Below are 25072 nucleotides of genomic sequence, written 5' to 3'. Positions count from 1 at the left end.
TTGTTACACTATATATTTAGTATTAGTTTGCTATTCAAAACAGCCCTGCCTTTTCATTCCACAAAATATTTTCTGTCTACTTTCTTAGCAGCAGAACTAAATCAATTTACTATCTGACAAAACAATGTTTGCTTTGTTTTCTCCACTGTCCCTGATTTCTAATCATTTAAGGTGCTGGGGCAGAGAAAATAAAATAAAATAAAATCCACATATAATTCAGAAGTCTTAAACCTTTCCCTCTGGCAAATTTTTAAGGCATCTGCTGAACAGCTGGAAAAGTATTTCATTTAATAGTTTACCTCTTGTTCTTGATTATGCCCATATTTTACTACTGTTATTATCCAGTAGTAAAATAGATAAATATATCAGAAGAAAACTGGAAAAACTGAAAACTTTCAAGTTGAAGAATTAGTATATCAACGTAAAAAATAATCTTAACAGATAAAAAGTAAGATTCTTTCTCCAACCAACTCTGACAATTTTGTACATACCAAAAGAAATACTGGCCAGGTCATAAGGCTTATAATTAATAAGGCATCTTTACATGGAAGTGTGAAAAATTAACTTTATTCTTGCATAAATATCATGATATTTTATTGTTCAAAGTGCTCCGTTCAAAATAAGTTAAAATATTTCCATATTACTCTCTTATTAAACATCTAGTTATTGACTAAAGCACAATATCACTGATTAACATAAGACAAAAAAAATGAGCCACTCACATATTCTTGAAGGAAAGTGCTTACAATATTTTGTGAAAACATTTGTTTACATCACTGATTTAATGGGCATTTCCATATTTTTCTTTAAAATCCACAAATGTCTTAAGATATTCCCACCATTATAAAAACTAAACAAAACCAACCCCAAAACAAAACCCTACAAAAGCACATTAATTTTATTATAAGACATATATGAAGTCACTGAGTAAAGCTCTTTTTTATAAACACTTTTGGAAAGCTCACATTGAGTTCTAGCACAGCTCTATTATCAATCTGTGAACAGAAGGACACATCAAGTAAGGAAAGATCTTTACAAGATTCCAGGAGTTTTCTTAAAGATGCTGGACTTACCATTCTTGTTCCTGTTTAAAAAAAACCAAACAAAATATTATATAACATTTATATAATATCCTGAAAAAGCCCCTTTTTATTATTTAAAATAGACTTTTACAAATTAAAAACATTTCTTAAAACAAGGCTTCATATTGAAATAGTCCTGTTAAAAAAAAATAAAATTTCCCAGCCAAATTGGTATCTAGGACCTGAATTTTTTCAATCTCTACCCATTCTATCTTCATTCCTACCTCCTACCCTTTCCAATCAGCTCCTCCAGACTTTCCTATTTCTGTTCACCCCAGTTCAAAACTGTTTACACATCTCATTTTCCTGAACCCATGGGTCAAATCAGACAGCAATACTTAATGATTCAACCTCTAATTCCATGCAGTGCAATTACTGAGCGACTACCCTGTAGAAACTTCTGTTTCAGGCACTGGAGATACAAAGATGAGTAAGACACGTGTCTGCCTTAAGGAACTCATTGACTAGAGTTGAAAGCAAATAACTACAACACAATTTGATAAGTTCTACAGTAAGTGGTAGGTATAAAATGTCATTACTGGAAGACAAATGATGGATGATGAGTACTATTTAGCCCATGTTAAATCTGAAGTGATTATGAGATAGTTGGATGGGTTATAAATCATATAAATTATGTAAAGCACCTGATGCACGGCAGGCACTCAATAAGTACCAAATATCACTAGGCTCTAAGATGTCATCTGTTGTAACTATAGCTTTTCTAAGGAGAAAAAATAATGATCACAATCGTATTACATATATATACCTGGGATGGGGATTAAATGTTCTGAAACACTAGTCTATGCCTTTTTCTCTGAGAAATCCTTTCTTCGCCCCTCCCTGCCATGAGAAGGGAGAAGTAACTATACTTCTACCAGAAGCTGTAACTATACTGCTACCCTGGCTGCGACTGGCCCGATGATAAACCAATGCAGATTCTCCTGGGAATTTAGAATTGGGATTCAGTAAAGCCTCCAGTGCCCATTTGATCTCTTGAACTAAAGACATGGAAAATTGGGTCAGGGCTGCTATATTTAGCCATGTGTACCCAGAGGAACAGAGATGGCCAGCATGACAAGAAAAGAACAAAGCAAAACCAAAGGGAGAAGCAGACACAAATGTCTCTGTAAGTGTACAGCGGCAGAGGGTGTGGCTTAGGGACAGGGGCCTGAGTATGCAGGATAGGAGAAGGAACGAAAAAGAGAAAAAAGCTTCCTCGCGTTTTGATGGTTTTCCAGTCTCTCCTGAGGTCTGACCATACCCAGTTTCTACCCATGGGATCTGAGATGGACACCTGTATCTTCATAATAATCGCCTTTTTCGTATGCTTAAGTTATCTTGAGGGGGTTTCCGTTATATAAGATCAGAGAACCTCACCTAAGCCATTTGGCTCTGTGGAGATTTTCACCTAGGGCTGTGACTTTTTTCTATTTGCCAGTCTTGGTCATTAGAATCTGAGTTTCCTGATAAATTAGGAGTTCCTGAAGCCTAAGAGAATGCTAGGGAAGGAAGTCAGAGATTGAACATTTAACTGGGCTAGGGTCACCTGTCCTATGTTTCCAGGGTACTTTGTGCTGTTGTTTTGTTATCTACTTAGGACACAATTTTGTTTTCAGTCAGCTTGCTCCTTCAGGGCACTGAATATCTCCAGTGTTTAAAATAATGCCAAACACAGTATATGCTCAATAAGTGTGTAATGAATGAAAAAATGAAGGAATGGTGGTTAACTGTCCAATGCCATCACCCTGGTATAGACCCTCATGAGATGGATTATTGAAGCTAATCTCTTAGATTTTGATTTCTTCCTTCTCCAATTCACCTACTACTCATTTCCAGATAAGTATTCCTACAACACAGCTCTAAATAATATCACTCATATCCCTAATTAAAACCCAGTAAAACCTCTTCCTTGTTTAATTTTGCACATACTTCTCATCTTGGTGCTCAAAACTCTCCAGGATACCCTCCATTATACCAACATTCTAGATCAAATTAGACTGCCTATTCTCTAAAGATATTCTGTACTTTTAACACCTTTGCTTTCGTTTCATGCTATTCATTCTGCCTAAAATGCCCTTCTCCCCCAATTTCCTGCTCACTTTTTAAGGATACCTTTCAAATATCTATTAGCCTTTTAAATTAGGCTTTTCCTTATTTCTCTGATCATATATATACTCTCTTTTCTTTGAGCCCCATCAAAGTGGACTTGCTTCTGGCTTGCATTACAGTTATTTATATGCTTGTTTTATTCCTTCTTGCTAGGTTTTCAACTCCTGAAGACAGGGACTGTGTCTTATTCGGCTTTGTACTGATCGATAAGTACGTTTAGTATGACGAAGATTTGCCACTTAACACTCATATGTGCTAATCACAAAATGACACATAAAATAATGAATATCAGCATGGTTTAACTAAGAATACTTTTTTTTTAAAAAAAAAGGATTCTAACACTAAACGATGAAAGGAGACCAAAAAACAACAAAAGTAAAGAAAATATAGCACAGTGGTTAGAAGCATAGACTCTGGTTCAAGTCCAGATTCCTTACTAGTTATGAGCCCTGGGCAAATCCCTTAACCTATTTCCACCCATTTCCTCCTCTGTGGCTAATAATATCTACCTCATAAGGTTGTTGTGATGACTAAATCAGTTAATATATGCTCAGAACAGTATAAAGCACATAGTCATGTTGTTGTTAACAATATTAATTATTGACTACTAGTGATATTACTTTTCATTGTGCTCTTTATATTTGAAATAAGATGTTCCAATATATTCGCATGACAGTCATCTTGCATCGGTAATTAGATTTGACATAATAAATAATGATACTGCCTTGCTCTTACGCTCATGAAAGTCACAAATGTCTTCAAAAAGAAGTCTCTATACTTCGTACCTGCTTTTCTTTTATGTCTCTGTCAAGTAATTCATACATTTATAGACCAAACTTAGGCCACCTGACAACTGAACCCACTGCTCATCACAACTGTGCTTTTGTTTTGGGATCAGTGCTACCGACTTCTTTGGTAGCACATCTTTCATATACTGGCTACTCTCCATCTCAAGTGTATGTGTTTTGGGTTTATTTGAGGGTTTTTTGGAGGGAGAATCGTAAACTAGATTTTAAACAACAATGGCACCATCCTCTGAGGTGAAGCCTGACGCAATCAGTGATCGTTTTAAAAGGCCCTTGACTGCCTTTCCTCATTGTCCCTGTGAATTCATGACTTTTTCTTGAATGTTTCAAAATAATTACCTTATTAAAAAAAGTCTAGGCTAATTCAAGGGGGAAGGTAGATAGGCAGGCAAAGAAACAAGCAAGGTAAGTGGTGTGGTGTTTTGAAAAGACAGTACTGACCGTGGAGACAAAACCCTTGTACGTGAACCCTTGCTCTGCCACATATTAAGTGCTGGCTCCAGTATCCTCATCTATGAAAAGACAATGATACCAGCTTCCTGAGCGATGAAGATTAAGGAGAATATAACACAGATGAAGTATCTAGCCTAAAGTGTACATATAATAGGCAAGAATTTCTGCCTAAGGTTTTTTTTTCAGTCAACTGTTTTTATTGATTTTTAAATTTTTATTTATTTTTATTGAAGTACAGTTGACTTACAATATTGTGTTCGTTTCAGGGGTACAGCACAGTGATTCAGTAATTTTTGCAGATTATGTTCCACTATAGGTTATTATAAGATACTTGATATAATTCCAGCGTATATATCCTCGTTGCTTATCTATTTTATATACAGTAGTTTGTATCTGTTAATCCCATATGCCTAATTTCCCCTTCCTAAATTTTTAAGCAAGAATTTCTGCCTACAAGGAACTTGAATAAGTAGCATGCAACTATATAAGCAACATCTACAAATGTACCATAAGCCTGGACTGTGGAGAGATTTTAACTGAAACTACAAACATAAGTGTTGAAAATCTTCAGGTTCCCCTTTGGTTGAACATTCAATAAACAGTAAAGGATATAATTAGCACTTCAAGGACTAATCTGTTAGTATTAATAGATTACTAGCAACACAGTGCAAGTGCTATCTGGGTTCACCACTGTGTGGGCAATTATAACCGTGGCATTGCTAGCACTTCTGGCCGGTGTCAGAAGTAACAAAATATCACAGGGTTTCTGGCTGTAAATTGCAAAAAAGACACAAGGAATCCCAGCACTGGGAAGGATTTTCAATAGCTCTGCCTTAGGGTAGAACTATTCCTAAAAACTAGAATCATCAGGGATGGAAATTTCACAAGATTCCTTAATCAAGAATTTAACATCAAGAAGCCATATGTGTGTGTGTGTGTCTTGAATTCATTAAACAAACGGATTAACTTCTTATCTGTCAATAATAATAGAGAACACAGCTCACACAAATTCTCACTCTTCTTACTAGACCAAGAATTATGGTTATTTAGAGCTTTCTGATAGGCTCAACTATAAAATTCTGTTACTGCCCTCACTCTTTTACTTAAGTACAGTTATAATTATCAGGACAACATTTTTATTGTATCCAAGAATTTTTTTTCTCCCTATAAAAAGTCTGAGGTTAGTTTTTATGTCAAGGCTTTAAAAGAAATTTATAGATTGTATCCTTACCTAATATGTCCAGTTGGCGTAATCTGGTACAATTACATGCTAGTTCTTCAATGTCTGTGTCACACACAGACCTGTTAGCTGTTAGAAAGAGTTTCTGCAAGTTTGGAAGCTGGCGTGCCAGTTTGGCAAAGCAGCCGGTGCTGCTCTGCAGAGTAGGGCACCATCCGAGGTCAAGTTCCTCCAGAAGTGGACACCCAGAAGCCAGCTCTGCTATCCCGTTCTCAGTAATGTTCTTACATCTCCACAGATCCAGAGTCCGGAGTTTTTTACACTTGGCTCCTATCATGCTAGCTATCACGTCATAGTCTTCAATCTGGAAATCAAATAATTTCAATCTTTCCCACATTATGCTCAGAAACACAAACCGTTTTGAGCATGTTAAAGCATTCTTAATCACCTCCTGTTGTTTGCTTCTGTGCAAACATACCCACATTGCCATTAACACAGATGTGCCCACTCATCTCACAGACCTGCCACCGTTTCGTAAAACAGCGAGAGTAATCACTTACTTAAAAATCCATTTAACAGAATTCCAGACAGAGGACGTTAATGAATTAAATCCCAAAGCAGTCTGAAACCCTCAGTCCCTCTTAAAGAATTGGAGGATTATGTATTGTCCCTGTATGCCTCCCATTTTGACAGTGCTCTTGCTACTCTGATACATGTAAGATCTCCCTGATAAAGGCATGCACTTAGCTAGGCTCTAAAATAGTAAGTGAATATGCTGATGGTACTAATAAGGATACTAGTTTGGGGTTAAATGAGGCATTTGGGGACTGAAAATGCAACCTGAAAAATAATGTAGATTGTGATAAGTTAGCTGCTGTCAGTTATTGGAGGTGTCCAATGATTTACCTCATGATCGTGGGATAAGCTTCTACTATTCAAGAATTAAACATTTCAGTTCATGGGCTTTGAATGTTTTAATAATGTTTCTTTAAACAGATTATTTTAGGAGTTTCATTTGATTTTGTTATAATCAGGTATCAGCATTATCATCAGAAGTCAAAAGGAAACAAAACAGCAAACATTTCCCATGATCACTTCCTTTTGTCCATTGGTTTATTCATATTTTCATCTACGATGTGCCAGCATCACTCCAGATGCTAGGAGCAACAGTGAATCAAAAAAAAAAACACTGTGTTCACATTTCTTGGAAAGACATACAGACAAATAAATGAGCAAAATAAATTCAGAGAGTGATAAGTAAAACAATAAAACAGGGTGACATGAGAGTGATCAGAGTGGCAGAGGTTGAGGGAGGGAGTGGTGGCTGCCGGGATCTCCGGGAATGAGCGTGACTCATTCAAGGAACAGAAATACGATGGGTACACGCCCAAGGGGAGTGAGAGAGGGCAGGCTGTGAAGCCAGAGAGCTACGCAGGGGCCAGGCCATCAGGCCGTGAAGGACTTTGAATTTTTATTTTAACTAGAAGGAGATCGATGGAGGGTTTGAAACAAATATGATTCACATTAAAACAAAAACCCCTCCGGGCTCTGGAGGATGGTCTAAGGTGGGTATGAATGGAGGAGGAAGCCCAGTGAAGAGGCCTGCACTAGCGCAGAGGAGAGATGCTGGGTCTTGGATCAAGGTGAAGCAGTGGCATTGAAGAAGTGGACAGGTTGGGGGCTATATTTTGAGTCAGAACCAAAGAGCTGATAGATTAGAAACAGTGGTGATGATTTCTAAGGTTCTTGAGGAACAATCATGCAGAAGACCACGAGAAATCGATTTGGGTAAATACAACTATCTTCTTAAGTGAGTGGACCCAAACAACACAAAACTGTAGCTTTGATCCTTAGCGCAGCCAATTAGCTCCTTTGGGAAGAAGCAAATTAAAAGCTTTCCAAAACCCATGATTCTGATTGCTATTATTTTGATAGTCAAAAATAAAATATCAAATGAATCATCCTGCCTTTTGGTCAGCTGACAGGAAAGAAACTGAAATAAACATGGTATTAAAGTATCAACCAAGAGCTGTCTGTGTTACTGTCCTGGTGAACCCAGACCTGCTGTGAAGAACAGTACTTCTGTGACAAGTATGAAATGTTTCAATCATCACGTTAGTAGCAGTATCGGCAATATTAGCAGTATTTCTGAACTTCGGATGTCAAGTCCTTAAAACTTCATTTCCTGGCAAATCAATATCAATTGTAACAATACTGGTAACTACATACTTTAATTTAAAAATGGTCTGTTTATCTGAAGTAGCATTTCCCATGCCGTATCACATAATAATAGATGTAACATGAAAAAATGGGTTCATTAGTCAGGTAAAGTTGGAAAACACTGGTTTAAGCAAAGGCAAACTGTTTCTTTATTGCAGGACATACCATTGAAAACTCCAGGGGGAGGATATAGGAGCATCGTTTCCTAATTTAGACCCAGAATTCCTATTCCCCCTTCTTTCCCCCTATAATACACAACTTTTTAACTTGAATATCTTTTAGGACTAATGTTCCATAGGTCAACTTAGGAAAATGCTGACTTCAACTACACCTAATTCCAACTATAAACATACATAATTCCAACTCGAAAGTGTCTGTGATTAGAGGCCTGCTTTTCTAGAGAATGCTGCTCTAGGTTATGGGGAGGTAATTAACAGGCAGAATAAGATACCTCTGGCCAAAGTCAGAGCAGGGTCCTTACCAATCTAAAGAAGGCAGGCTAACAATAAGCAAAGTCCAAGTGACAGTAACTGGTTGGTATGTTGTCACAGAAAGTGCCATGGAGTGTCACTGAGCCCATCTAGAAGAGCCACTAGAAGGACCCAACAGAAGCCCATGAAATGCCTTGCTAACGTAAAAAGTTGACCAGAAGGGAAACCTAATGCTGAGTTCGCGGGCTCTCAGATTGCTTCCGGAGACCGGGATGGGCCTGAGCCCGTACCTGGGGTTTAATAAGGCCTAAACACTTCTCTGATCTTGCAACCGTCCGCTTATTCAGGTCTTCCTAATAAGTGGATGCAAAACTGGAATGGTTTAGGATCTCCTGAATCTGCTTTGGGTATGGGGGGGCAGGTAAGAAAATAAAGAGGTATGGATCGCTCCACGGTCAGTTATATTGGGAGATGCATTTCCTGTGAGTGTGCACACACGCACACAGGCTCACACGTATGCACACACGCGCACACAAGAGGTCTACTGTCCCTTGAGTGTCAGTCTTATTTGTTAACCATGTAATTTAGTTGAAAAACATTTAATTCATCCCATGAACTCTTCCAATGACATATACATTATAATTTTATATCTGAAAGGACTTTCAAGATTATTTATTCCAACAGTCCCTAGGTTTTTGGATTTCACAGACCGGTAACGTTTTAAAGAGATTAGTTCCAACATAGGTTGGTGTCCATCTTTTCATCTTACTCAGTAAGGACAGTAAAATAAACAAAATAAACCTATCTACTATCATCAGCATTTCCAGAAAATAATCTCTGAACTCAAAAACTAAAATTAGCTTTGTGAAAAACTTACCAGACTCCTGGCATTTGGGTATGATTGATATATTATTTTGTAAAGAAGCCCAGAGAGCAAATAGCTTGTCTGAGATAACATCTGGCTTGAGGCAGAACCACACTCCTTGCACCACGCTATACTTCTTTCCTTGTTCTCACAGATAAATAATGTCAATGCTTCAAAGACAAATTCTCCCATTTAAGAAAAATGTTTTAAAGCGGCTTGCACATAGTTATCCATAAATCTGAAAAGCTGTGGGTGGGTTAGGGGAGGGTCAGGATAAAAGTCACCCATGGGAAGAAAAAGGGAAGCAGCAATTGAGAATAAAGAATTTTCCAATACTTACCATGACACAACTACCCAAACTGAGGTGCTGAAGCTCTGAACAGAAGTTCAAAACGCTGAGCAGGGCTGTTTGCTGCCATCAGGAACCACATCAGAGGCAAATAAGGAAAGGACAAGAAAGTGAAACAAAGAGAAGAGGTCAATTAGACATTAAAGGCTGTCACTGCTTTTCCTGAAATAGAGCTCAAAACCTCGGTTACAAACACCACAAATGCCATTTAATGAGTCCCCAGGTGTTCACACCATTGATTGGCTTGGAGTCAAGGTAATCATTACTCGTCTCCACGTAGTAAGTCGTCACTCTGTATATGATTTTGCATGCCCTAAAGACACCTATATTCCCTATGACCTCTCAGTGCATTTTCCAAACGTAAGCAATTTGAAAGCCTGGTGAAGGCTGAACAAGACAAGATAAACCATCCCTCCCGCCCTCCAAAAAAAAAAAAAGCACCAAGGGTTGGTGACAACTGTAGAACAGCGGCAGCTCTAACATTCACTGATCAGCTGCAGGCTGATGGAACTGCCAATAGCCACCCCAAATCAGGATTGAGCCCGTGACTTTAATGTCAAAGAATTCTCGTTGTTGACAAGGATCCCAACAACCATCGAGCACCTGTCACTAGCACCATGCTGACTGAAACGTGCACTTTCTAGTCATGTTCCTGCCATTTCAGCCCATCCATCCTGTGCAATGGAAACGGTCTCACCACTAAAGAAACCCAAAGGTTTCCGAGACTGCTACATAATCATGGTTCCTGAAATATCTCTGAACAGTCAAAATTTCACTTGATGACATGCCTGCCATGAAAAATTTAAAAACGAGCAATGCAAAGCATTCAGATTTTTAGTTTTTTCTTTTATAAATTAAAAAAATACTACACAAACATGTGGCAAACTTTCTAAACATCTGAACTAAATAAATCATATCTAACAAAATTAAGATGATATTATACAGCCTCTGTTTAATCTATTCCAAGTGTTCAGAAGTGAACAAATTATCAGTTGGGGAGGGATTGAAGAATGTGCCAATGACAACACAAAACATTTATTCAGATTCTTATTGAGAAAATAAAGTAACAAAGTACTTCATTTAAAATAAACTTAGGGCAAAAATAAAATAATAGTAGTTATAATAGGCCCTAGATTGGTACCAAACTTAAGACTAATTGTTTCACTGTTGTGCATTTTTTTAAATTTAAGCAAAAAAAAAAAGTTTATATTGATTTTATGCTTCAGTTTCAACACAACTTATAACATTTATAAGACAATGCCACGTAGCTCTCAGAATGTTGACATCAGAAGAGGTATATGAAGATAAGTTTCAGATTCTCCGTAACGCTTAGCTATTTTAACTTACTGATGGGAAAATGACATTAGGTTTGTTTTTATTAAAGTACCAGATCTTATCACAAAGTTGTTTTATAAGATTTTCCCAGAGCAAGATCCAGAACATAGCAGAGAATTTTTAGAGAGAATTCCACATACTCTTGTGGATAAGAAATTTTAAATTAAAAAAATACATATACATATACCTCATTCATGATTCATGGAAATTGTTTGGTCATCTATTTTTAAATTCCTTACAGTGAAGAACCTCACATATGCGACAAGTACAAAAGTCCAAGACAATAAACACCCACGTAGTCACAACTCAGATTTATCAAATCTTAACATTTTGCCTTCTTTGCTTATCTACTCTGTTTGTGTATCCCTCCATCCATTCACATACTTTCTCAGAAGTGACCTTTATCATGACTCAGGGTTTAAAAACATGCTTGAAAATTACATAACTTTACTATACATTATGATCACTTTTGAATTAATATTCTCATAATTATGTATCTAAAAAACACCTATGTAAGGGTAGATGCATTTCAAGTCGTAGAAGAGGAATTAACGGCCTATTATACTTATTCAGGCAAATATTTTATAATAACTTACACAGTCCGCATATTAAATTGAGAATTAAAAATTCATTTAGGGCTTCCCTGGTGGTGCAGTGGTTGGGAGTCCGCTTGCCAATGCAGGAGACACGGGTTTGAGCCCTGGTCTGGGAGGATCCCACATGCCACGGAGCGGCAGGGCCCGTGCACCACAACTACTGAGCCTGCACGCCACAACTGCTGAGCCTGCATGCCTGGAGCCCGTGCTCCGCAGCAAGAGAGGCCACCGCAATGAGAAGCCCATGCACTGCAATGAAGAGTAGCCCCCACTCACTGCAACTAAGGAAGGCCCGAGCGCAGCAACGAAGACCAAACGCAGCCAAAAAGAGAAAAACAAATACCGTATGCAGCCAAAAATAAAATTTAAAAAATAAACAAATTTATTTAAAAAAATTCATTTAGTAGTAGAATTATCATTTTTCATTCCTACCTTAAAAAAGGAACTAACATAGAACATAAGAGATTCATATTGAATATCACACATCTTTGCTAAATAAGAGATGTGAGATCAAATGCTGAGACCAAGCTATAAGGGGATAAGGATGACCTTGGAAGGGATGCTGTGAGGAATGTAACAAGGAGTCAAATAGAGATAAATAAAAGGGTTGACTGGTAGCACTGAGGTGAGAAAGCACAAGTTAACAGTTTCCTGACTTCCTCCAGCAGAGCTCAAGATAAGCCAGAGACGGTGGGAGTACCCAGGTATAGAGCACACATCTATAGATCAGCTTGCAATCTCTCCAAATCCAGCTAACTGATTTCCTCCTAGAATATCTTTAGTATCTTCTTTCTCTATGCCATTAGTATTCAGAATTAAAGTACTACTATTGATGCTAAAGCAAAAAGGAGAAACTACCTCTTCACTTCCAGACATAAAATGACCTGATTTTAGAGAGACCACAGTCTCAGTGATTTAGAGCAGTTGAGAAAATACTGCTCATGGGCCAAATTCAGCCCATTGGTTGTTTTTGTAAAGAAAGTTTTATTGGAACATGGCACACCCATTCATTTATGTATTGTTTATAGCTGTTTTCACACTACAACAGCAGGGCTGAATAGTTATGACAGAGACCATATGGCCTGCAAGGCCCAAAGTATTTGCTATCCAGCCCTTCGCAGAAAGAATTCGCCCACCCCCAATTTAAGAAAACAATTCTACCTTAACGAGTACTTGCATCACTTTTACCCTTGTAGAACACACAAATAGATGGATTAAACCTATATTAAGCATACTACAAAAAAAGGTATTCAGAAATAAAAACTGAACAATTTTATGAACCTTTTACTTAAGACTTAAGATATCTTTTAGCTTCCCAAATTGACAAATTCTGCTGGTTAGACCAGTAAAATTCAATATAAGCACAAGAGTAGCTCTATAAAATTAAAACACAATTTAAATAGTTAGCAGCTTTAATAATGCAATGCAGCAGATTCATTTTCAAATGAGTTTGCAGTTTTTAAACAAAGGCCAACCTTATTTAAATCACTGTGGAACCGGAGTCACTAAGAAGTGACTGGCTCCATGTTAATTTCTTTTACAAAATTTTCAAAACATACTTTAGGTGAAGCTGGCACCTGGTAGTAGGATTTATGTTCATAAAGAAAGAATCCTTTGGGGACTTCCCTGATGGTCCAGTGATTAAAAATCCATCTTGCAATACAGGGGATGCTGGTTTGATCCCTGGTTGGGGAACTAAGGTCCCACATGCTGCCGGGCAACTGAGCCCGTGAGCCACAACTAGAGAGCCTGCGTGCCACAACTACTGAGCCCGCACACCACAACTAGAGAGAAGCCCGCGCATCAAAATGAAGAGCCTGTGTGCTGTAACTAAGACCTGACACGGCCGAAGTATGAATAAATATTTTTTAGAAAAAGAAATAAAGAACCCTTTTATATTCAACCTAAAATTTACCTACTAACTCTGTTCAGCGGCCTCAAAATCCAATGGATAACTATTAAGTTATAGAGAGTTATTATTGCCTCTACTTGTTACAAGGAAATTTATTAAGAGGTAAAAGAAGGCAGGAATTCAAATTTTCATTGACAGCTTTTTAAGAGATGCTACCCATAAAGTTCAAAATCTCCTATGCTCCACACTACTAAAGTGCTAAGCAAAAATACTCAATCAAGTGATCACTGGTGCTTATACTCACACAAATGGTTTAGATATTCCAGATTTGTAACTTAGTAGAGTTATAATTATGCATACCGTATACATTTTATAATGAGACCTTACATAAACCACATATGCAATACTGTGTTCATATTTTATATTAATACAGGTTTATAATTATTATAACTAATTAATAACTTTTGCAATTAAAAATTCTTGCAGTTAAAAATTAACTGGTGCTCATCTTTAATAAAGAATACAACCCTTACTTGTAACACTCAGTATAGGAAGATAGGATCCCAAGTCTGTATTTCTCTAAGTCCTGATTCCTAAGGACTTCCCTGGCAGTCCAGTGGTTAAGACTCCGTGCTCCCGGGACTTCCCTGGTGGCTAAGGGGTTAAGAATCCGCTTGCCAATGCAGGGGACACCGGTTCGAGCCCTGGTCTGGGAAGATCCCACATGGGGCGGAGCAACTACGCCCATGCGCCACAAATACTGAAGCCCTCACCCCTAGAGCCCGTGCTCCACAACGAAAGAAGCCACTGCAATAAGCCCGCACACGGCAACAAAGAGTAGCCCCCTCTCCCCGCAACTAGAGAAAGCCCGCACGCAGCAACGAAGACCCAACACAGCCAAAAATAAATAAATAAATAAATAAATTTATTAAAAAAGACTCCGTGCTCCCAATGCAGTGGGCACAGGTTCCGTCCCTGGTCGGGGAACTAGGATCCCGTATGTTGCATGGCACGGCAAAAAATAAACAAACCATGATTCCTAGAAAGCATCTTAAAGAAATAGATGTTTATATATCACAGACATGCACCAGCTAAAACAGAGAGACTAGTGACATCACCTGATCACAAGTATACTTTCACTGATGATGTATTTCAAACATATCACAGCAATAACTATAAGTAATGAGATAGGATTTTATAAAAGTATGCTCATTAAATGAAAATTTATAAATTTACATAAGAAATACCACCAAAGAAATCCTAAGAACACAATCACTCAATTATTGTAATTGAAGATCCATCTACATATATGTATGAATTTCTCTTTCTCTAATTTAATTTTTTTTGCCCCAGTGTTCCAATCTCTAAATTTGGGGAAGGGAAATATAGAGTAAAAGTTGAAGTATTTTAAGACCTATTTAAAGTACTTGAAACTATATATATTTAGAATATTTAGAATATTTCAATTCAATTACTTTATAGATATTTGCTATAAACCAAATTGTCCTTTTATACAGTTTAAATATATAATACGGTATAGTTTATATACAGATACATAATCACAACTTGAAAATAATATTGTCTTTTATAGGTTAAACCTGAAGATCAGCATTGTGGTAGAAAAGTAAGACTTCTGATTGTTCTCTAAAAAGAGAATGTTCAAGATCATAAATGACATAAATTAATAAACTCTTATACATGCCTTTGAGGAAAAAAAAAGGAAAGTTCTCTAAACCTAACTGCAGACCTACCCTAGACCACAGTCTCAGAAATTTTAGCATAAGGTTCAAATAATGTGTTGAATTCCAAAAAGCCATATGTGTGAAAGAACAAAACCTAAGACTAAATCACACACATTTGCCTTGCCCTGCAGTCTCCTTTCAGAGCCTATTTTTACCACTGCAGTGGATCTCTCCTATAATAATACAGTTGAATATATCTTCGCGCACAGATGACTAAACTGATCAATTTCCGTATCAACCCATGACGGATGATGGCAGAGATGTGCAGTCAAAAAGTCATGGCAGGGGCTTCCCTGGTGGCGCAGTGGTTGAGAGTCCGCCTGCCGATGCAGGGGACACGGGTTCGTGCCCCGGTCCGGGAAGATCCCATATGCCGCGGAGCGGCTGGGCCCGTGAGCCATGGCCACTGAGCCTGCGCGTCCGGAGCCTGTGCCCCACAATGGGAGAGGCCACAACAGTGAGAGGCCCGCGTACCGAAGAAAAAAAAAAAAAAAAAAAAAAAAAAGTCATGGCAGTTTGCACACCGGCTGGACTTGACTGTAACCTTATTACCTATGTAAAAGAAAGAATATTTTGATCAGAGGGGTAAGGGTTGGACCACCAAGGGAGCATAGGAATCTGAAGCACACATTGGTTGATTGACACTGTTCATCTAAACGACGCTCAGCTGAAGAGGGTGCACTGGTCCAAAGACTTTATCTATTTTCTTCCAAAAGCATGTCCTTCCTTCCTGTTAAGAGGATGGTATCAATCTGTTTTGTGTTGATGCCTTTAAGCATTTAAGTCACATAACTAATGCTCACTGTTCTCATTCTGAACTCACCAGACAGGTCTTATAACTGTAATTTGGTTTCCCCTGTGACATGCCAACAGTGAGAGAATGTGTTAATCAGCTATCTCTAATGAATGTGTCCTTACCAGGTAGATTTCTTATACCCGGTATACTGGTTACTGTCATGAATGTGGATGATAATGAATCTGACCCCCAAGAAGCTTCTCAACTGTGACTGAATCATAGCCCATCATGCAGGTCACACACACTCAATCCCACCAAAAAGCGTGGCACTTCCCACTGGCACTTCTATAAAGCAATCCAGGTTAGAAAAGAAGTATAGACATATTCTTGCCTGGAGACATAAAGACTTTTAAAAGTTTGTTAGTTTTAGAATATAATATAGTAAAAGTTATTAAAACCTTAATTCTTGATTCTGTTTAAGAACAAAGTAATTATTAATATCTTTGTTTTATATGTTGTCTAAACAAATCTGTCTGAAATGGACTGCCTTTTAGGTGACAGCTAATGACAGCCTGCATTAGTCAATTTAGGTGACCAAAGTAGGTTCTTCCTGCTTCAATTGTTCGATCTTAGTTAATAATCAGCAGTGGCCCTGGTGAGAGGCCACTCCTTTCCTTAAGTCTGTTAAATGCACTTGCTTTACTAAAAGAAAGACCATCCCTGCTTCTACTTACCAATATACAGGAATGTGTTCCCTAAATCAAATAAGAACGCAGTCAGGAGAACACCATTATCTATGTGTCAGAAAGCAAATTCGTGGCACGAAATCAAATCATTTATGTATCTTTTGTAGGAAAGCTCAGGTGGTTTCATTAACAGACAGGGTGGTATGCATTTTTACTTATATATTCACTCTGCTGAATAAACTGGCACAGAAAAAAGAAACTAGGAGGAGAGTGTTGATATCCAACAGAAGTAAAGATCAGCTACTTTTGTTTGTCTTCTAGTTCATGAAGATGAAGGCAGTGGGGTCCATGAAACTGTCATCCCTGCCTAGCAGGCCAAGTAAACAGTTGCTGAACCACACTTATGGATTACTGTCATATACTAGTCCCCTACAATACCTATAATCAGTTTTTGCACTACTTCAGATTCTTTCAATTTATGCTCTATCATTCTTGAAGTGAGGCAATCAAAATTGGATGCAGGTGTTCCATTTATAACTCCAACTTTTAAAAACACACTCTTGGTTTTCTTGCTAAGCAACAGGATGACATTCTTACTGAGCTACCTATCATGCCCCATCTCACCCCCAACTTCAGATATTTTTTCCCAAACAAAGAAAAGGTAAATAGGCTCAAATTCCTAACACTAATCCAGATTGTTTTAGACAATGCAAAGGACTTCTCTTGAAGTCACTTTTTATGCAATATGTTAAAAAGTTATCCTTATGCTATCCTTTGTAAGTTGTATTAGTTTGCTAGGACTGCCATGACAAAGTACCATAGACTGGGTAGCTTAAACAACAGAAATTAATTTTTACAATTCTGGAGGCTAGAAGTCTGAGATCAAGGTGCCAGCAGGGTTAGTTTCTTCTAAGGCCTCTCCTCTTGGCTTGAAACTGGCCATCTCCTTCCGGTGTTTTCATATGGTCTTCACTCCGAGTGTGTCTGTGTCCTAATCTCCTCTTCTTATAAGGACACCGCTCATATTGGATTAGGCCGCATCCTAATGACCTCATTTAACTTAATTACCTCTTTAAAGGCCCTATCTCCAAATACAGTCACATTATGCGGTACTGGGGGTTATGACTTCAACATATGAATTTTGGGGAGACACAATTCAGCCCATGGCACAAGTATTTACGAATAGGTTGCACGTATATGTCCCTTCAGGGGTAAAAGAGAATTATATCTTCTACTTATTTTCAAATGGTTCAGGAAAAAAATATGCATATAGGAGGAAAATGTACTTTTTATGCCACTTTTCGTAAGCCTAGAATTATTTCAAAATAAAAGCTTTTTCCTTTTAAGTATTTAAAAGTCTATTTAATGAGTTAAATTTCTATAACCCTCCTTTCATGAGAATACATCATCATGTATGGCTAAAGAAGTACTTGCAGTTAACGTTTATCATAAATAATAAGAATCTTGTGAATAGAGATGAAAAGGACTAAAGGTGCTTAAAGTCTTTCCAATCATTATATACCTCACTCTACTATAATTACTTCTTTGTCACGAATGGCAGAAGAAACTAAGTACAACTAAAGTTCTCCTTCTTGTTTGTTCTAAGTTCCCATCTTTTGCCTAAAAGTCTTGCCTACACAATTCTAAAAGATCTACCAAATTCAGTAGAAAGAAAATTACTGCAATTAATCACTCATTTCACTAGTTATGCTGGGATCACGCAATAAACAGAGTCTAAATCTCAGCTTGAGGGTCGTTTCTGTCTCTCCATCACCTAGTACTATCTTGTTTTTCACCAGGCATACATTTACAGCTCCGCAACTGCTGAAATCCAACAAATGTATACCCCTAACTCTGAAAAGAGGTTATTTAATGATTTTCTTTTTTGGTTGATGTTATAAGAAGACATTTGCTATTTCTCTGATGAAGCGATTTTTCATCGCAATCCTAAACATACCTAAAGAAAGAAAAAGATCTCATGAAATAAACTAACCAAACAAATAGAACTATATTTCACTATTTTTTAGAGCTAAAAATTCTGGACAAATACAGTTCAAATATTTTCTTACAAGTTTTCCAAGTTGTAGATCCACCCACCCCTCTGCTTAGTTGATGTGGTTATTCTGTAGAAAGACAAACTTATGCTTACTAACTTAGCAAATAAAGAAAAAATGAATTGACAAGCGAGAGTTATCACTCATTCATTCAACACAAGTTTACTGAATATCTACTAGACATATTCACTATAATGAATACCAGACACTGTTCTACGTACTGGTTGTAAAAAGTAAACAGTCAAACATGGTCCCTCCCATTAGGGAGTTTATAAGTTAGAAATGAACATCCCTTTTACCAGAAACAGATCATAAGTGTGAAAGCAGTAATTCGGCCTAAACCTCTCTTAGCACATGATGGAAAAGATATTCCTATTTAGGAAGACCTAAAAGAATACTTCACGAAGTTGGGAATGACTGCATAGGACTATGCTGAGTAAACCTATACTATCATTTTCACATTTACACAAGTCCATCTAATTTATAAAGTGTGTTGTTGTTTACATGTACGACCTAATTTGGGCTTCTCAATAGCCTATGTGATAGGGTAAGTTTTTTTTTTAACAGATAAATGAGCTTTTAGCTTAGTATGAGTGACTTACCCAAGCACATAAATCTTTCAAGTGGGAAAGCCAAGAGAACGACTGAGTTTTTTCATTCTGTCCCATCTGCCACAGATTGGTCGCTTCACCCTCCTCCGACAGCCTCAAATGCTTCCCTCTGTCCCAGCCGATTTCTCCATCAGTGAGGGGGCTTCCCCGGATGCGGGAATCTCTCCCCTGCTTCAGCTTCCCACCCCTCCACCCCCCGGGGTGCAGGTCCGTCCCGCTTCCTCTCCTCCTCCTTCTCCCTTCTTTCTTTTGTCATACCCAGTTATACAGGGATCTTTACAGTCTTTCCCAGTGTCCAAGGTCTTCTGCTAGTGTGTAGCTGGTGTTCTGTGAGAACTGTTGCATCTGTAGATGTACTCCTGATGCATCCATAGAGAGAGATGAACTCCACGTCCTCTTACTCCTCCATCACCTTGGAACTCTCTTGGACTGAGGTCTTTGACACTGATCTCTGATACAGACCAAATAACAAATATCTTCCCAGCTTTTAAATTATCAAATAATGTCTGAATCAACACCCAGACCTCACCGCTAAGCAGTTTTAACCATACCTAAAGTCTGAACAAGATCCTATTGCTGCTTCCTCTCACTGTAGGGTACTAGCTATGGTATTAGCCAAAGCAGTGGAGCTGGGGAGAAAAATCTTAACGAGCTAGGCCAGGTCATAAAAGGCTGGGCTCAAAAATTGGTGACAATGACACTTGGGGCTTATTTTAAGGTTGCTCTCACACAGTTGACTACCAAAGCAGCAATTAAGCAGTACAAATGAAATGCACTGGGATACAGCCCCAGTGTCTGACAAGGTTACACATGAGGCTCAGTGGTCAACACAGCAGGGCTTGTTGGTAAAATGTCAGGTACAGAGAAGCCCAGTGCCCTGGGCCCACTGCCTGTTTCGCCATTGGCTCAGGGAGGTGCCACATCAGCACACCAGGATCTACCTACCTGCATATAAGGCAATTCTGACCCTACTATAGTTTTGTTCTCTGCATTCTCATTCTTATTGAGTAACCAGACCTGCAATGTGTCTGGCTCTACCTAACCACTTAGGAACACACTACCTGGACATCAACAATGCACCACTTTACATGCTAAAATATTTGGGGAAATTATATGTTCCAATGCTGCTCCCCACTATAGTGTAATATTGAGAGTTGGCCTATATATATATACCATGTGCTTGAGGTAGTTCATTAACTATGGACTCTACAAACTATTACTTAAATTATACTAAATGTAATTTGAATAACTAACTGTTATTATAAATTCAGAACTAAGACTTCAAACTAAGTTTGTTCATAATAAAAATAAAAGGCAAAAGTCCATTTGTCTATAGTAGATATTTTAGACTAGAAAACGTTTACAGAATATAACTTAATAGTTTGCATTTTACACTGGATCGAAATGTTGTGTATCTTATTTACAATGTTATATTTCCTTACCAATTATGGATTAGAAAAGGATTAAGCAGTAAAGAGAAAAGCTCTATTTTAGATAGACAGCCAAGCTATTAGAATAACTACTATTCTATGCTCTTATATATCTTACAATTTTCACTGTAACTCTGAGGCCACCAAATCTGGGTTCAAATCCTGACTCTAACTTATTGCTCTGTGCCACTGGGAAACATTAATCTTTTGGGACCTTCATTTCATCATCTGTAAGATTTAAGAGTAACACCTACTCTCAATAGACTAGTGTAAAGGATTAAATAATATGCAGAATGTCTAGGACAGCAAACAACGTATTCAGTAAGTTTTCCCAAACTTTGGGACTAAAACCCAGGTCTCCAATATCCTCTAAAGCTATATTCACTATGCACACAGATTTGCTTCAATCTTATAAGATGGCATAAATACATTACATTTATTAATGTAAATTATATATAGGCACATAAATATAACTCTACTACATCATAAATCTGACCTCTCTGAAGATTATACACTACAATAGAGTCAATATTTTGAAATACTTATTTTTTCTTATTTTATAATTATGTAGTGTTTAGAAAAACAAGGGTAAAAGTGGCACTGGATAATATGTATTCTTTAAAAGAAAAAACCTCTCCCAGGAAGTTCAAATTCATATCTTCTTTTTCTCCTCATATATTTCCTTAGAGCCATCAGAGGCATCTGAAGTCAACTGCTATTCCTTCTTTCCAAGACAGTTTATAACATCTGAATGTACTGCCAGCGATTACGTGGAAGGTTTAGAGAGAAGCCAATCCCCTAAATCTTGTCTTCTCACTCTGTTTTCTCCCATCCACCAACATCATTGAGTGCAGGGCTGAAGCAGTGAACATATGGAAGGGAAAAGGGGGTGACATAATGCTTTGCCTAAGTGACAAGGGAGGTGCTTATGCTGTGGCTTCTGTTTGTTTTAAAAGAGACCAGCTGATTGTGTTGTCTTTTCCCTTTATTCCTCTGAGTTACTTGGTGCCCGTGGGGGAGTCTGATGCAGATCCCAAGAATGACAAGATAACAGAAGTGAATAAAGTATAGGCAGAGAGACCTGGGAAGCTGTAAAAGTAAACACTGCCTGGGTAGGTTTTTCTTAATTTTGAATTTTGCCATTTATATCACTAAGATGACACTATTTTTTATTTTATTGTAAGTCAACTGTAGATCAATGAAAATCACTTTTATAATTTTTTCTACGTACTAAATGTCAGAAAAATTGTGTAGGGTAAGTTTATAAATGATTTTATGGTATTTTAGCAGATAGACTAATAAAAACAAACTTTAACAGGTAGTAACATATGGTACAAACCAAATTTTACTTAATGCAGTCATACAGTGACTTCACATCTATGTTTAAGTAACTGAGGGAAGCTGAGCTGATGCTATTTAGACTTGGATGCATATGTATAGGTCTCCACTCGAGATGAAATCTTCTCAATTCCTATAAATCACACTTTTAAAAAAATATGTAGTCATATTCTATCAGTTTCTTGGGGTAAATGGAAGAAAACTGTGGACTATGTAATGATTCCCTGACACTTAGATCATGCTAATTTATGACATTTCAAAAGCATCACATGGAATACATTTTTACAAATCATCACAGATGTAAGATGCCTAGCAAGTTGATATAATTTCTTGGTTTTTACCCGATTTTTCTTCCTGAAGGTTCACTTATTAATGAACTATGCTACATTTCTTCTTAAAGTTAAATTTAATCAGAATATTTTAAAATGAGGCATCATCTTGCTCAGAGGATATCAGACACACAGAGCAATATAAAACAGTAAATACACCAGTAAAAAGCAGGTGTGGCATAATTTCAGAATAGATAGGTCTACCCAAGAAAAGATAGCTGACAATTTTACACCCACATAAATGACGAGTCATTTCACCACAGACCAGTGAAAACATGGGCTAACACTATCTTTAAACTGGCATTCAGGGACAACAGTCCTCTCATTTTACAAAGAAAGAATCTTGGAATTTGAGAGACTATGTGAGTTAAGTTTGTCACTGGTAGGGCCAGAACTAGAATCAAAGTCTTCTTTCCAACAAAGCAGGTCACCAGTTAAACTCTAGGTAAAAATGTTGCCCCAAACCAGGAATACTATATTCAGACTTCCACAGATTAGTTTAAAAACTACATCAAGCTAAAGATATCTACTCTGATCTACCAATAAAAAAAGCTACACACCCAGATGGTTTTATAGATAAATTCTATCTAACAGATAATTCTCATTTGTTAAAGTTATTCCAGATCAAAGAAAAAGATGTCAATGTCACAAATCATTTTGCTAAGGTGTCATAATCTCAGCTCCAAACCTGATAAAATGGCATGAAAAGGAAAAACACAGCTCAATTTCATTGAAGAAAGCAGGTGTAAAAACTATTGATAAGTCTTAACTCTTAAAGAATATTTACAATGAACCAGGTACTGTTGTAGACACTTTATATATACTAAATCAGTTAATCCTCATAACAACTCTTTGAAAGGCATACTATCATCATCTCCACTTTACTGAAGCACAAGGGGTCAAGAAACTTTCTCAAGGTAACATAATTCGTAAGTGATAAAGCTAGAATCCAAAGTATTGGATTCTAAGTGATAAAGCTTGGCTCCAAAACATTAGGAAAATAACCCAGCTACGTATTAAGTTAAAACATGTAGGACAGGGCTTCCCTCGTGGCGCAGTGGTTTAGAGTCCGCCTGCCGCTGCAGGGAACACGGGTTCGTGCCCCGGTCCGGGAAGGTCCCACATGCCGCGGAGCGGCTGGGTCCGTGAGCCATGGCCGCTGAGCCTGCGCGTCTGGAGCCTGTGCTCCGCAACGGGAGAGGCCACAATAGTGAGAGGCCTGCGTACCGCAAAAAAACAAACAAACAAAACAACATGTAGGACAATTATACTGCAATAAAGATGTTTAAAAAAAATGTAGGAATTACCGCAGGAATGTAAGGATTGTTCAACATGTCATTATATTAATAAATAAAAGAAGAAAAAAGATCAGTGTGGTAATGGAGGCTTTAAAATTTTTAAATACAATATACATTTTTGATAAAAATATTCTTAATCAAATGAGAATGATAAAGACTACTTATCAGAAAGAAACATCAAACAATATATAAAATTAGTAAGCTACACGAGGAATTTCTATTTAGTTCACTAATGAAGTTCTAGTGCCTAGAGCAGTGCCCGGCACGTAACAGGCATGCAAATATTTGTTACATAAATATTAAAAACAGAAAAAAACATTCCCTCTATATTAGAAATACAACTGGTATACCTATTGTGACTCTATTATTCTACATTATTTATGAAGTTCTACTTAACGTAGCAACACTTTAAATATTGGAACAGAGAGAAAAAGTATATTAATTTCCAGATTATATAACTGTATCATTAGAAAAACCAAGACATAAGTTATTAGAACAATTATAAGCATTCAGTAAGGTGAGCAGATACAAGATAAATATACAAAAGCCCAATTTTTCTTTATATTAACAATAACCAATTAAAATTAAATAAAATAGTATCTGAGACTAAAAAATAGAAGGGTTAAATTTAACCAGAAAGATATAAAACCTAAGTGAATAAAACTATAACATGTTCTTGGATGTAAAACAAGACCTATATGAACAGATAGGAAGCCTTATTAAAGAGCCAAATGAAATATAATAAAGGCACTGCTAATAAAATCCTTGCTGAAAGATATATCTGAAAGAATAATACACAAGGATTTTTTTTTAAGTTTAAAAAGAATAGAGAGGAGACTTTCCTAACACATAGTAACACATACTACAAAACTGCCGTAGTCTTACTACTGTTATTAGTAGCTAATATTTATTGAGAGTTTACTATGTGTTCAGCACCCTCTAAGTACATTACATGTAATTAATTCTCACAATGACCCTATGAGATCTGTATTTTTATTACCTCCACTTTAGATATGAGGAAACAGAGAGATTGAATACTTGGCCAAGGCAACATTCAAGACAGGCAAGGGGTCACTAGAGTGGAGTACACCATTTTGGAAAAGTAATTTGGCTATCTTATGCATTCATTTAAATCTTTACTGAATGGCCAATCTTTACCAAGTATGATACTAGATACCAGGAACACGGCAATGAAAAAGACAGACAAGGGTCCTACTTTCATGAAACTTATATCCCAATGTGAGGAGACAGGTGATAGTAGGAAAACCAATAAGATAATCTCATAGTGATAAAGTTGCTAAAAAGAAAATACACTGTGGGTGATATGACAGAAGCAAACTAGAAGCGGGGGAGGGTTACCTTTTATCAATGTCTAAGAAGCCATCTCTGAAAAAAAAACATTTAAGTTGGACATTGAGTTGAGAAGAGGCCAGCCATGTAATGAGCTGGAAGGATATTCCAGACAGGCAGAGGAGAAAAAGCTGGGACTGGATCAGAATGTTCAAGGAATAGAAAGAAGGCCAACATTACTGGAGTAGAGGAAACAAGTATATGGCAGTAAGTGGATGTT

The 25072-nt window shown here is 37.3% G+C and overlaps 1 protein-coding gene across 1 annotated transcript in view; it reads right to left on the bottom strand.

The window, feature by feature from the left end:
* Nucleotides 1-551: 551 nt before the first annotated feature.
* Nucleotides 552-25072, bottom strand: part of FBXL4 (F-box and leucine rich repeat protein 4) — a 67196-nt gene continuing 42675 nt past the window's right edge. The window contains exons 7-9 of the mRNA XM_065888784.1: nucleotides 9487-9558; nucleotides 5682-5994; nucleotides 552-1084 (exon numbers count right to left, since the gene is read on the bottom strand). Of these exons, the coding sequence (XP_065744856.1) occupies nucleotides 921-1084; nucleotides 5682-5994; nucleotides 9487-9558 (549 nt within the window). The 3' untranslated portion in view covers nucleotides 552-920. The remainder of the gene's footprint in view (nucleotides 1085-5681; nucleotides 5995-9486; nucleotides 9559-25072) is intronic.

This window comes from Phocoena phocoena, chromosome 12, assembly GCF_963924675.1.
Source record: "Phocoena phocoena chromosome 12, mPhoPho1.1, whole genome shotgun sequence".
NCBI classification, from domain to species: domain Eukaryota; kingdom Metazoa; phylum Chordata; class Mammalia; order Artiodactyla; family Phocoenidae; genus Phocoena; species Phocoena phocoena.
The sequence above is the reverse complement of the archived record's forward strand: the minus strand, read 5'-3'. Positions and strand labels throughout refer to the sequence as shown.